At 37.3% G+C, this 15,540-nt stretch overlaps 1 protein-coding gene across 1 annotated transcript in view; it reads left to right on the top strand.

Annotated features, from left to right (window-relative positions):
• The first annotated feature begins 8,063 nt into the window (after positions 1 to 8,063).
• col6a3 (collagen, type VI, alpha 3) overlaps positions 8,064 to 15,540 on the top strand; it is a 138,909-nt gene continuing 131,432 nt past the window's right edge. The window contains exons 1-3 of the mRNA XM_072686452.1: positions 8,064 to 8,265; positions 11,440 to 11,549; positions 14,762 to 15,358. Coding sequence (XP_072542553.1) covers positions 11,465 to 11,549; positions 14,762 to 15,358 — 682 coding nt within the window. The 5' untranslated portion in view covers positions 8,064 to 8,265; positions 11,440 to 11,464. The remainder of the gene's footprint in view (positions 8,266 to 11,439; positions 11,550 to 14,761; positions 15,359 to 15,540) is intronic.

Here is a 15,540-nt window from a genome sequence, read left to right as displayed (position 1 = left end):
TTCCATAAAAACATGACTGGTTAAAGATGTTGGAATTTGGGGTTGAGTATCTGCCTGGCTTTTAGTAAGTTTAGAGATCTCATTAAAAAGAACTCTGGGATTGTTTTTGTTTTTCTCGATCAGCGAGGCCAAATACACTGAGCGAGCTTTAATGAGTGCCTTTCTATATTTATTAAGGCTGTCCTTCTACGCAGAGTGGAACACCTCTAGTTTGGTCGTCCGCCATTTACGCTCTAGTTTCCGCACTGTTTGTTTTAAGGTACGAGTATGATCACTGTACCACGGTGCGAGCCTTTTTTGCCCCAACATTTTATTTTTAAACGGTGCTACTTTGTCTAAGGTTGATCGAAGGGTATTTTCTAGACCGTTTGTTAATTTAACTAGCTCTGTTTGGTCTGACGGAGTGTAAGCTAAGGTGGATAGGGGTGGGAGGTTTTTAGTAAACTGTACAGCGGTCATTGGTGTTATTGTGCGCTTTAGACAGTGTTTGGGGGACGAATTTACATTTTGCCTAAGATGTAGCTCAAAGGAGATTAGATAATGATCTGATATTACTGAGCTCTGAGATAGAATATTTAGCTGATCAATGCTAACACCCAGGGTCAGGACTAAATCTAGGGTATGATTACAGTAATGTGTGGGTCCAGTTATGTTTTGTGTAATGCCAACAGAATCTAAAATTGATACAAACGCCTTTGTTAATGGATCGTCTGCTTTTTCAAAGTGAATATTAAAGTCTCCTACTATTATAACTTTGTCGCTGCACACTGCCAAGTCTGCAGCAAAATTACTAAATTCTTTTAAAAATTCAGAATAGGGCCCTGGAGGCATATAAATATTAATCAATGTGAAAGTATTTTTATTTGTGGCTGGATTTGATATATTAATGTAGAGAATCTCAAAAGAAGTGACGGTGTTACAGTATTTTTGAATAATCTCTAGTGTATTCTGGTAGATTATGCATACTCCATCTCCTCTGCCTGATGATCTAGGACTATGTACATATTTATATCCTGTGGGGGTGGCTTCATTTAGTGCTATATATTGATCAGGTCTAATCCAGGTTTCAGTGAGGCAGAAAACGTCTAGTTTCTGATCACATATAATTTCATTTACGATCACTGCTTTCGAGGTTAGTGATCTAATGTTAAGTAGACCGAGCTTTCGGTCTGAGGTGCTGCTGTTATCGTTTGATTGCGAGGATTTAACACTGATTAAATTATTAACACGAGCTGATTTAGATGTTCTATGTTTAGGTTTAATTCGGGGCACAGACACAGTCTCAATACGGTAAAACTTGGGTGACGCCTCGAAGCAGCAGATTTTCATTTGGGCCCCCCCGTACATCCACCTCAGCACCAGATGCTAACATTCCATAGGGTAAGAGATACTGTGCAATATGTTGAAGTGCCCTGGCCTCTACCGACCACCAAAGAGGCGCATATCTGCATTTGCGCAACAGTGGCAACAGCTAACAGCAGAAATTGATTAACCTAATATAGGTTTGCCAAATATGAATAAACATTTATATAAAAATCGCCTTAACCTGTGTAATAACATTTCGTCTTATTATTAAATGTTATTTTTAAAATAAAAGATGTTATCATGATACCTTGGGGGGGTCCTCTGGTGACATTGGGGCCCTAAGTAGCCACGTAATTCGACAATGCCTTGGGCCAGCTCTGCATGTGTCCCAGATAGTTGGGTTTGCAGTTCTTTTCCCTTTTCTTACTTTTAATAAACCAAACATTACACTTTTCAAAGATGTGGTCTTTTATGAAAACTTAAATACTGTGTTTAAATATGATTACCTAATATTTTTTGTTGTTGATTGTGATAAGAAATCCCCTGGGTGTTCGAATGGCAGAGTCGTTTGCCTCAACCTCTTCAAAAGTCGGCTGATGACTCATCTTATCCAAGAGTGCTTGGGTGAAGTGTAGTGCAGAGGATTGTGGTATCCACACTCACTTTTGTACTTAGTAGCGTCTAAGCTTCTATTTGCTAAAGTGCATGGTAACACCAATGCACGTTTTACCACCGCCACCCTGCTATAGTGGATAAATCAACCACAAAGCAGTCCACAGCGTTGCCTGATGCCGGATGCCGGTGGAATTAGCATTGCAAGCAGTGCGAGAGAGGCTAGCCCTAGCCCTAGGCTTAATGCCAACATTTCAGACAGTGTCAGAGTCAACTCACAGAAAAGCTGCAGGATCAGACAACATCCAGCTGATGGATCTGAAGACAAACATCTTCGTCATCTCCCTGAGCAGCTCCACCGTCCCATGCCTTAAGACCACCACCATCATCCCGGTGCACCAAGTCCACAGTGTCTTGTATCAATTACTACCATCCCGTTGCACTCACTCCCATGATCATAAAGTGCTTTGAAATGCTAGTAATGAGGAACTTCAAGACCCAACCGCTCCATGGACGATGACATCACCACTACCCTTCATCTTCCTCTCTCTCCCACCCGAAGAAGAAGGACACTTACGCCAGAATGCTGTTTATAGACTTAATAGCTCCCCCCCCAGGGAGAGTTCTGAGTCGCCTGCTGGTTACCCATGCTGACTCATGACTGTGCTGCAAACCACAGCTCAAACCACATCATAAAGTTTGACAATGATACAACAGTATCAGCAAAGGGCTGCAGACTGGTGTCAACATGTAAAGTCAACAATCTTTGTTGGCTTACAGACTGGTGTAAACTCAACAACCTTTACTTGAATGTAGACAAGACCAAGGAAATGGTTGTTGAATTCAGGAGAGCATGACACAACCACTCTCCGCTCAACATCGATGGGTCCCCTGTGGAGATTGTTAAGTTCCTTGGTATCCACTTAAAGGAGACCTCACCTGGAACCAAGAAAGGCCCGTCCCGTCTCCCTCCACCCATCCTCACCATCTTCTATAGAGGCACCATAGAGAGCATCCTGAGCAACTGCATCACTGCCCACATCACTGCCACCGTCTCTGACAGCAAGACCCTCCAACAAATAGTGAGGACAGCTAAAAGGATCATTAGAGCCTCTCTCCCATCCATCACACACACTGTTCTCCCTCCTACCATCGGAAAGAAGGTATTACAGAATCTGGTTTAACACGACAAGACTCTGACACAGCTTTTTCCCACAAACAATTCGACTTCTCAACTCCAGTGACTGAATAAATAGACTCCTCCACACACACACACACACACACACACACATTCACCCAAGATGCGAATCCCAGACAATGTGAAAGCATTTTGCACTAAATACTACCTCACTGCATCGTTTGGCACATATTTGTACATAGTTGCACATTGCATTTTTGCACAAATACTTATTTTACATTTATAAATACATGATCCTCCACAATGACATAGAATGCACATTCTTTTGCACTACAATCTCAATCAAAGCTCAATCTGTCTGATTTTTGTATTGTATCCTGCATTGTCTTGTACTGTCTGTATGCACTTGTTCTGTGTTGCACTTGTGTTTCTGTCTGCACTATGTTGTGTTGCACCATGGTCCTGGAGGAACATTGTTTCATTTCAGGGATAATGCTTAACCAAAATACAAACGTGACAAAGCAAACTAGGCGAAACATGAAAGCCACCTGAGGCTGCTTGGTAGCCAGGGAGCCAGGCGAGAAAGGGAAGATAAACAGAGAGATAGGCTAGAACCAAAAACTACTGGCAGTGCCAGTAAAAGAAAACAAACGGAATATCACGCTCGTCAGGCGCAACTAAACTTACTTGACTTGAGCAGGAACTAAGGGATTAGTTGCCAAATCCCCAAGGCAACCAAGTAGCAACCAGAGCAGCGAAATACACCTGAACTTGAATGGACTCTCATAGACGTCCTCGTGAACAACACAACTATAGACCACGGGTCTCCTGAACGAGAAGCCAACCCTCCAGGTGGGCTTAGCAAGTGTAATTCTCGGCGATGGGGAGATCGCGTTTGCTCCCTATATACCCTCAGGTATATTCAAATATATACTATATACTATATACTCTCAGGTGAACCAAATCAAAACACACAAGGAACCAAACAGAAAACATAGCGTTGTGCATGAAGGGTTGTCAACAAAAGTCCTTGACCTTGAAGCCTGTGGTACGTGACTCGCGACAGCTACTGATATTTAGTGTTTGGACACTTCTTGGACACAAAACAGTATTTGACCGTGTCTACCTGCATGTGTTCCTGCCTCCTCTTCCTCCTCCTCCCTGCTCTGCTCTTGAGTAAACAGAGCAGGCTGCTAAAGGCAATGTATGCAGATGTTATCATTTTTCCGAGCTGGATTACTCGCCGAGAGTTGATGACAGGTTGGTGGCACACTGGCTAGATAGGTAAGTCTTACTGTTTGCTATGATATGTGTATTATGCCTGTGGGTTACTCTGACCCTGAGTTAATTAGCCTAAAATATTAGTGGTGCGAGAATCGGATTCAGTGAATGGATCGTCACGTGGATCGGCCTAATTATCCAATACCCGATCCAACTAATTTTGATAGTACCGGGACTTATATCCAATCCTAGTATCAGATAGATGCATCCCTAATAATAAATATGTGGACTGTGGTCTGTGACAGAAAACTAACAAATGTAATTATACTCTACCAATTGCCATGAAAAGTGGTCAGATATCCAACCAGAATTCTGTCAGAAGCTTGTTAATGGCTACCAAAAGTGTATGGTAAAGGTGCAACTTGCTGAGGAATATTTAACCAAATGTTAGGTGTGGTGTATTATGTGTGTTAGGTGTGCTGTATTTGTTTTTGACTCTGTATTGCCCAATACTGTCACAACAAAAATATGATACGCAGTTTAGCATGTGTGATTATGCCACTGCCTGATCAAGTTTTGAGTGTTTGTGGTTCATACAGGCTCAGACAAAAATGTACTCTGAGTATTTAAGAAAAACTTTCCCCACATAATTTTACACCACAATATCACAACAAAAGGGAAACAAGAAATCATATAGCAAAGTCAATGTTCTGTAATACTGTTTAATGTTTAACTATTATATTTTAGATAGAATAAACTTGTCATTGGTAGTAAGTTTCAATGTTCAGCGTACCTACAAATTATTGTTACATAGGGATACAGGGTGAGTATATACAATAGGTGGCCATCTATGGTTTGATTTATTCCATGTTTCCATGTGCGTTTTTTTTACTTAGAAAATTGTTGACATGTTCAGTATTTATTTTACCCGCTGTGTATATACCATACTGTCAGGACTACCACATTAGAGCTTTGGCCCTTTCTTATGCTCCAGATGGTACAAAGCTGGAAAATGTATCTCTGGATTTGAACAAGCTTACTGTGGGAAATGACCAGCTTATTCTTCCGTACCTGATTTGATTTTTAATTCAACTAAAAAATATCTGCCTTTTAAATAACTTTTTTGTTTGTCTAGCATTTTCAATGCAGTAGTGTATATTTAACCTAGCATTCATATTAGTAGTACCTTTAAACATGAAAAAATTAGAACCTAACATCAGGACCTGACCTCACTAAATAAAAATGTGGCTGAATACAATCAAACTCTTACAGCAGTATTCCAACATCTTCTGTAAACTCGTAATTTAGGTAAAACTGTATAATAAATCTTTCAGAAACACAAGAAACCAACATGAATGCAAAAATTACATTATTGTTACTATGGCACATTATTGAGACTGAGGTTGTTGTGGTAGCACCACTCTGACAGGGCTACCACAACAACCTCAGTCTCAACATCAGCAAAACTAAGGAGATGATCGTGGACTGCAGGAAGCTGCAGAGGGGTGGTCACTCTCCCTTATACATCAATGGAGCTGAAGTGGAGAGGGTCAGCAGTGTTGGATTCTCAGTCATACCCAGTAGCACTGTAAAAAACCTAGGAGTTGTTTTTGACCTTTCGTTTGATGCACACATCTGTTACATAGTTAAAACTGCCTACTTTCACCTACATAATATTGTCAAACTGAGCAATGTACTGTCCTTACATGAAGCAGAGAAACTGGTGCATGAATTCATAACTTCAAGAATGGATTACTGTAATGCCCATCTGGCTGGTTCTGCTGATACATGCCCATTTATTGGATCCTATAACACTATATTATTATTACATTGTGTTAGTTTGCAAAATATTCAGTATGGGTTCAGTTCCTACCAGACAAATACACAACATTGTTACAAAGTTGTCAAAGTTGCACTGTTTATGTTTTCACAACATTATCACAATCCCATTAAGTCATCATTAAGTAACACTGCCCCTTGGTCATAAGACATAAGTCTTTTGACAACTTTCCAAAATTCCAATGTTCCAATGTTCCATTATCCATTTTTGACAATAGAACACATCATGTAATTTAGAACATGTGTACTTCATGATTGTGATAACGTTGTGGGTACCAAAACAATAGGTTCTTACAGTGCTGTCACAATGTAACCGTGTTTGCTGGGTAGTCAATATCTGACAGGAGAAAGTTACTACTCTGTTATCTGAAATTTTATTTGCACTAATCACTGAATTAATGAGAGTATATGTTGTAAAGTTCATTACATGCCATTAACGTCACACAGCATTAGTATCACAGATTTGCTACCATATCCATCCGTGCTACCATCTTTTTCCCCCCATGTTCCCTTAGGGCCTCTGTAAATGTTCCGGGACCTAATTCTACACAAAAGTAAGCTTTTCACCCTAAAATGCATCATTAAATGTATTTGGTTACAGTTAGTGCAGCTTTTTTGAAATACATTTGGTTTCAGTGAGTGCAGTGGGGTTTTTTTTTTATGTATTTGGTGTCAGTTTCTGCATTTCTGGTTTTGGTGCATTTCTGGTGATATTTTTGCATTCTCCTTTAATGCTGTTGTGTTCTCAGCTTTTGTTTGCTTTACAAATGTTGTTGTAATATGACTTAGCAGGCCACCAGACAACTGCCTCAGCTTCTTACACTGTAAGGTTATTCAGTTTATAGCATTTAGAATACTTGAAAAGAAAAAAAATGGTTATTATTTTTCAAGTTCTACTGTAATTCTTTAAACAAATGTACTTGTTTTCATTTTCATTTTTCAGTCACCTCTAGATTCAGAGAAAATGTAAAATATTAATACAAATATTGTCATTATTAAATTATTAAACCTGATTTCCTAAAGGCACAACCTGAAATGGCTTATTGCTTTTATACAATGGTGATATAAAATAAATTAAAATAAGCAAGCCTAATTATAAATGTATTGATTCATAAATAAAGTTTTGTGTGAATTGAAGTTTGTTCAATTAGGTTTACAAAGCTTTAGACCTCAGCTTCTAAATTATTTTGCTAGCTTTTCCATTGCTTTACTGAGTATTTCCTCTTCATTCTAAAAGAGAAAATGTGGAGTCTTAAAAGAGATTCCATTGAGACAAAAAAGTCATATCATGTCTTACTTTTGTACCATGCTATTTCTTCTTATTTCCAGATTCATATTCAGTTTTCCAGTGTAAATGTATTAAGATATATAGACATTTGATGTAGGCAAACACAAACCAACAGTATTTTGCAAAGTTTTACAAAACAATATTATAGTATCATCGCATCTTATAAGTGCTGGTGGTAAGTTTATAATGGAAAATTTATTAATATCTGTGAAACTTTCCATGGTTCCAGTCAAAGAGTTTGTTCTTGTAGCTGTTGCCTCTGTCTTGCTCACTGGGGGCTCACTGGGGGCTCAAAGACAGATCTCTGCGAAGGTACTGAAAGTTTGTGCTAACATCCATTATTAAAAGTGCTACATAAATAAACTTGACTTGAACTTGATGATTAACTACCTATCTAAGGAACAGCCATTGTTTTAACATGCAGACAATTAACATATGAACCATTAGCAATGGCTTTCAATTTTAATATGATAAATGTACCATTTGCAGCCTGGTAGGTCTGTTTCTTGTTTAAAAGACTCGTCTTTTCCCCTTCTATTCCGTTTCTGCGTCTTCCCTCACAAAAAAGAGGGAGGTGCTAAAAAAGCATGTGGCAGTGCTCCAGGTTTCTGTGAATGTGTCCTGTTTCAGGCTTGGAGTCTCTGCCACTTCTCCTTTGGAGAACACATAGCTGGGTGTCCTGAGTGTCTTTGTGTGTCTCGCTGTAGTGTCCCACATAGGCTCCTCAGCAACCAGTCTTATCACTAAACTTAGACTCACTTTTACACTTCAGCTCATAATGACCTAGAATTCGAACATTTGTTATTTTGCAGAATTTTAGACCTCTAAAGATTCTGTGGAACACAGCACTTTTTTACTTAAGGTAAGTAAAAATGTACTACTTTTTTAATATGCAATGCAATTTGAAGGCAGAAGCTTGTCAGCAAAGGGCTTGCTGCAGATGTTGGCTGTAAAAAAAAGTTCGAACAGACATATGCATCTGTTAATGCGTGTGAGAGAGGGAGGGGTTGAATTCCTAAATGCAGCCGCAGTAGTTTGGACTTATTGTTCTGAGCGGTATAAAGTATTTTCAAGTGCAAATGAATTGTGCAATATTTTAGTGCATGTTGGTGCAACTAAAATGTGATTTAATAATCCCATTAATCTATATAATCTATATTAATCTATATATATATAAACATGAATTGTCAGGTCTAGTGTACTTGTTTAAATTGTTGAAGGGGAGCAAGAATTTATTTCTTATCTGCATTTTGGTTAGCCTTGTTAAGCCTTGGTGGTTAAATCACACCCTCTAACAGTAAAGAGAAGACAGTGCTAAGTGAGACATTTTTTCCACAGTCTTTGCCAGATGGTCAAAGAAGCCTGGGAGAGTTAGAGCCCTGGCATGTCAAGCAGAACCAGATGTTCATGGTTGAAATTACTCATTACTCCAAGAAAGAGCACAGTATATTGTGCAGTTAAGTTTCCAACTCAATCACTGTATAGGTGTGAGGCCCCAAGTTTATGAGTTTAAGAATAATGCTTACATGACACAATTTCTATACCTTTCACAGGATTTAATAACTTTCACATGCATGAACAAATGCAAATATATTTAATCTTATAATAAGCCTTCTTGTAGCTGGAAAAATTACCCCATTAACCCACCAGAGGGCAGTTGTGAGCCATGGTGCTCATGAGCTCAAATCTTTAAACAATGATTTGATCCAAACTGTGGGTTTTGTGATCTATTACACCCCTAACAGTAGGCATATATACATTTTGCAATTTAAGATATTAAAGAAAAACGAATTTCTTTAAATTTTCAAAAGTCTGTGGACACCTTATTCGATAAGCTTTTGGATGAGCTGACTTTCTACCCATCCCTCTCCAACTCTGTCTGTGTATCCCTGTACAACTCTCTAAGTTTTGACACCCTACATTTTGGCCAAAGGTTTGTGGACACAACTCTATTAGTCAAATGTTTTGGATGAGCTTTTGCCCCAAACATCTTTGGGGCAAAGGTTTCAGCATCCTACGTTTTGGCCAAATGTTGCTGACCTAGCAACACCTTAACAACCAACACCTAAATCAACACACTGCTGAGTTGCAACCATATTGCAACCAATACTTTTTTCTTTTTTTCTTTAACACTTTTTTATATTTTGTCAGTACTGCATATATTTTTATTCAGTACTGCATATCTGGTTAAACAAATGTTTTATATCTTTATTTTTTCAAGATGTATTCTTTTCTTCACTGACAGGGGGTGCTGTTTCACCCTCAATCCCTTTGGTTATGTAGTTATAGATGGAAGGTTACTTACTCATCTTGAAGTTTACTCATACTCATCTTGGACATGAAGGTGATTACAATATTGGGCTTTCAGTGATATACAACATACAACATAGAAACAATTAAAACCTTTACCAGAGGCATTTGGTATCCATTAACAAGCTTCAGGAAGAGTTTCGACTGGCACAGTTCAATTAAATGTGTTGGTTTCCTGGCACAGACCCAACTTAAGCCCAGTCCACATGCTTTTGATAGGGTTGGGGTCTGTTAACTTGTGTTATGAATTCCACAACTTTGGTAATGACATCTTTTGGATGATGGTTTGGCTGATAGTTAGAGGTTACTCTGAAGATTTCTGAAGTGGTCATTCCTTCTTATTATTCAATCCACTTTGTGTAATGTGCCTGTCACACTGGTTGCAAAACAGCTCCAGAGCATGCTACCACCATCTTGCTTAACAGTTGGTACAGTGTTTTTTGGGTTGAATGTCTCAACTTTAGTTCCTCAGACATACTTCTTGTCATTGTGGCAACAAGTCTTTGTCTTATCTGACCATAACATTGCCCCAGAAGGTTTTTTTTCTGTGGCCATTTGGTCAGCTGCAAAGTTTAGTTGAGATTTAAGGTGCCTTGGTGGTTCCTGGTCAGCTGAGGGTAACAGTTTAGGTCTAGACATTGGTTAAGTTGCTATATTGCCCAATAACTTGTACTTACATATAATTGTTTAAACTAATGACCATGGCATCTAGAATTGTTTGAAATTGCTCCATGAAACATTCACAATTTATGTAAATCTATGATTATCATTCTCAGAATTGCACTGAACTGTGCTGGTCTTTCTCATTGTACTGTGTGCTACTCAATCCAATGAGAGCTGTCAAGCAAATATTTTTTGTGTGAGGTGATACCAGCTGTAGACATCATTTAATAGTACCTTAAGAGGTCTTGGTCTTGGCAAGTTAAAGATTTTGAAATTTCATCACCACTGAATTGATATTCTATATTTTTAAATGTTTTGACCCTGGATGTATACTTTTTACCTTAAAAAAGACCCTACAAATGTAACTCTAAGCACCAAATTCCTGTTTTATTTTTTTAAGTTTTTATTTTATTTTATTTGTTTTTATTTCTTTCATGTCATTCTGCCCCAGAAATAACAAAACAGTTTAAAGAAATCATTTAAAGACTAATTTTACCATGACGTTCATGTCCATTGAGCATGCATAAACTTTAAATCAAACCAACGTTTATTTCTCATACATACTCATACACAGTACAACAAGCAGTGAAATGACCTTTCAAATAACCTAAAATAAGATACAATACGATAGATTTTAGATACCCCTAACTTGATTAAAAGTACATGGTGATTCTAAACAATTGCTTCTTCTTATTGTGAATATAGAATTTATTTTCTTATTTTAATGTATTATTATTTTTGTATATGTTTGTGTTTTACATTTTAACTAGTGTTCACATATACAAATGTATAGTTTATAGATCACAATGTCAGAAAGTTCAGGTTTACCAACAATAAGGTAAAATAAATCATAAGTTAGTTTTAAGTTTGTATTGTCAGCAATTTGCCATCCATACTCCCTTGAGAATTATGGAAGTATATATATATATATATATATATATATATATATATATATATATATATATATATATATATATATATATATATGCTGTTTGTATTGTATGGGTTTGTCAGTTCATGTCTTATTTAATAAAATGCTAAATGACATTTTGTCCCTTTTCAGGCGTCTTCTGGTGCCTGTAAACACAATGTCAAATATTCGGTTGCTGCCCCTGTGCATCCTCATGGGTGTGCTGTATTTTAGCCAGCTCCCAAAACTTGATGCCCAGGATGGTAAGTTTACACATTGCATTTTTATTTAACAAGATGGTCTGGTATCTTGTAAAAATACGTTTTTCATTATTAGTGTAAATCTAATTTTTTTAATTCTGTGCAAAGAGAAAAATGCAGCATTTTGGAGTGTGGTGTCTGCACATGTGATGTATAAAAGTGCCACGTAGTGGCATAAAAATTATGTGCATTTCTGACTGAAATATGATTCTGTCTTTAAAAGATTAAAGGGCCTGTAAGAAGTGAGGCTTTCCAGCAAACAGGATCACAGCTGTGATGGAAAAATATATAGAAAATGCTATTTCATGACTGAAAAACTGCAAACATGAGCGAGTGTTTCACCTTATCATTAATTAGTATTACTGGTGGTGTGCTCTAATTCAACTACATCCAGGCCTATGAACCTGCAGTGTTGGTGATAAATACTATTCATTCAAAGATGGCACAAAATAACCCTTATTAACCCTTTACTTGCACTGTTAACATCACTGTTTCCTTCAAAAATCACATTTGTTTTGCATGGGTCATTTATAACTTTTAATATGATTGCTGGTAATTGGTAATCAGTCTCACAATTGTCCCGTGTTGAATACACCTGTCTTTTTAAGTGCATTGATTCAATTTATGTCAATCAAAGTGAATCTTTCAGATTTTTTTTTTTTATTCCTTCCCATTTCCTAGGCTATCTGTATTTTACCACAGAATGTACCCTACACTTAAGAAGCTGAGAACAAGAACATATGTTCATGTTTTATATTAAAAAAAACAAAAAACAATACATACTCAGCTACAGTTCTGATAATGGCTAACCCCACCACAGCTTTTGTCTGTTGAGCTCAGTGTCTTATTCTCTGTGTGAATGATAATTAGCATCTACATAACTGTGAAAGAAATCAAACCTCTACAATTGAATACAGTGATGAACCACCTTGCTTTCATCTTTCCATTAAATAAACAGATATAATGGAGAAAATGAATATGACTAAATATATATTTTAGGACAAATAATACTGACTTAGTTCCTTATGTGTAGTGAATCCATATTCTTGAATTTCTCAGTTAATGTAAAGATGAGGCAATGGATCATGACTGGTACTTTTAGCCAAATTCTGTAACATGAGTCTGCATGGCGTGACTGAATACCAGATGAAGATGATGAAATTAGTCTTTCGGAATGCTTTTGCATTTTTACTTTTTAAGTGTGATTTTGAGTGTAAAAAATTCAGTGTCCCACTTTGTATTATGTGTCAGGAACAAGTATAGATTTATACTGTCATTATTAGGACCAGGCATTTTTAGGATCAGACATTTTTAAACTAAATGCTTTGTTAATTAAAAACTATTAGGAAATACCAACACAGTGATATTAAAATAAATAAATACTATGAACTATTTTTGTTTGGAATTGCAGCCTTTACTTCAATTACTCCAATTAGGTTGCTACCTCCCAGAAGTAGTCTATGACCAAAATAATTCATGTTCAGCTTTTAAGACATTGAGTTATATTACTCAGATGTGTAATTTAAAAGGATGAATTGGACCTCTAAATATTGTGCTTACTTACAGTATAAGTATATACTTGCTGCAGACCATGAATGGAAAGTGTGGACCGGATATCTGGTTTTGTTAAAATAAATGATAAATATATGCTTGTAATGATAAAGCCACAGCTGTTACAGCTCTGTTAGATTCATAAGAATCATGACAAGACAGAACAGTACACTTTATTACCCAGTTAGCTCCAAATGTACTGGAAAAGATTTGTAAAAATAGTCGTGAAACATATGGCCAATCTTGCCCCAAAATACCATCAAATCTAACCTTTAATTTCCATACATTTTATACAAGAACAAAATATGTTTACAACATAATATTGTAACAACATCACAAGTAACATTATTGGAATTAGACTGTTTTTTATACAAATAGTAACTGCAGCATGTTCTCATTTTTATATTACTTAAAAAATCTGTCTACAGACTAAATAAGTACTGTATTAGCCTGGGGAAGAGTACAGAACAAAAATATTTTGATCTTCATAAATCAAGGGATGGCTAAACAATAAGCAATTGCTAGACACCTGGCAATGCCCTTATACACTGTTCGTTTATTACAAATAGAACTGTTGTGTGCCAGCCTGAAAGTACAGTAAAGTTTTGGACAAGATAGGAATTTGAGATCACCAAAACTGCAATTAAACTGCACCTACATGGCAACAAAGCATTTGGAAGGTATGCCAACAGAAAGACCTTTCTTTTATTTAACCACAAATGTAAGTGTCTGAAGTTTGCTAGGTGCAACTGGACCAACTGACTGCAGTTGGTAACAACCTTTTAAGGGGTGTTTGCTGAAAAAAGAAGTATAGTTATACAGTAAATCTAATTGTAGTAAGAATGTATGGAGTACTATATATTGGTGAATGTGTGATCTTTTTCATGAGTTATGGTCTTGTAGCAGGGCAGTAGGCCAAAATATTCAAATGTGTCACACAAAATGGCAACAGAATTACACTATTGAAATTACCATCCCCATTCCCAGACCCAACCTCATTTGAAATCATGTGGAATGAGAGAAAGAAGCACTATGTGAACCTGGTGAATTACTGAATCAATTAATTATGTATACAAGATTCATTAGAAGAGTTGCTGGTTTGGACATTAGGTTTTGCACTCTCCTCTTGCTGTCTACACAGAACTGCTTCACAGATTAACTAGATTACACAATTGAATAGACTAGCTTTCCCCTTGATGTGATGAGATATTCAACTATCCAGTGTAACTTGAAAATACACTAGTTAATTTATAATATTTTGTACTTAAAGCACTTAGACAGAAACCAAGTGAACCAAGCAAAATAAATAAATATATAAATAAAAAGGAGTTACCCTCAGGAAATTACCACTCTAATCTTTAGGTGCAGAGCTTCTTGTTTTGTCTTGTAAATTCCAGCTCCTGATTGTGGCTCTAAAAACACTACTCAAAAAAGAGGACTAATTATATTTGGCCAAAAACAAAAGAGAATATTTCAATGTCTTCATTGATTCAGTCCACATGCAGTATGATGTGTTTGTTTTTTGTAATGCTTTGTGAAGATCCATGACTATGTCTTGACACATGCAGTCATGTGCGTGCACTTGTTTCCTTCTCTTTCATTTTTTAACCTTCACATTTTGCATTTGCTTTGTTTGTTTCTTTCTCTCATTCTCTCCTTCAAAGCCCAAGATTCAGCTGACCTTGTACTCTTAATTGATGGATCAGAGAACGTTGGAGCTGCCAACTTCCCTCTCATCCGTGATTTGGCTCTCCGAGTGATCGAAGGGCTTGATGTGGGCAGGGACATGATCCGGGTAGCCCTGGTGGTCTATGGTGCTGACCCAGAGATACAGTTCTATCTCAATAGCTATGACAACAAAGTGGACATCCGGAATATTGTGCAAGGGCTTAAATTCCTTGGTGGAGCTGATTCTAATCTGGGGGCAGCTTTGGAGCAGGTGACCGAGAGTCTTTTGGGCCCTGAGGCAGGGGGCAGGGCAGAGGAAGGGGTGCCCCAGGCCTTGGTGGTTATCAGTGCTGGGCAATCCACTGATGATATCAGTGAGGGAGAAAGGGCACTAAAGCAGGCCAGTGTGTACACCTTTGGTGTTGCCGTGGGCGAGTCAGCTAGTGCCCAGCTACAGGCTATTGCAACTGAGAAAAGCTTTGTTCTGTCTGCCCCTGATGTCAGAACAGTGGCAAGCATGGGTGATCAGCTACTTCCATATATTAATGGGGTGGCCCAGCGCAGCATTGTGATACAGACTGAGTTCACAGAAGGTATGTAATTATGCTAAGAGGGATTCTAAAATGAAATTTCAACTAAAAATCAGTTCATTTTTCTATTGCTTTGGGTACTTTTATTGCTTTTGTTTACAAAAAACAAATATAAGTAAAATATGCAAGCAGTATAAAATATAAATGTATAAAAATATATTTGACAATTAGCTGAAAAATATGTA

The sequence above is a fragment of the Salminus brasiliensis genome, chromosome 8 (assembly GCF_030463535.1).
Source record: "Salminus brasiliensis chromosome 8, fSalBra1.hap2, whole genome shotgun sequence".
NCBI lineage: Eukaryota > Metazoa > Chordata > Actinopteri > Characiformes > Bryconidae > Salminus > Salminus brasiliensis.
This window is presented reverse-complemented; position numbering and strand designations above follow the sequence as displayed.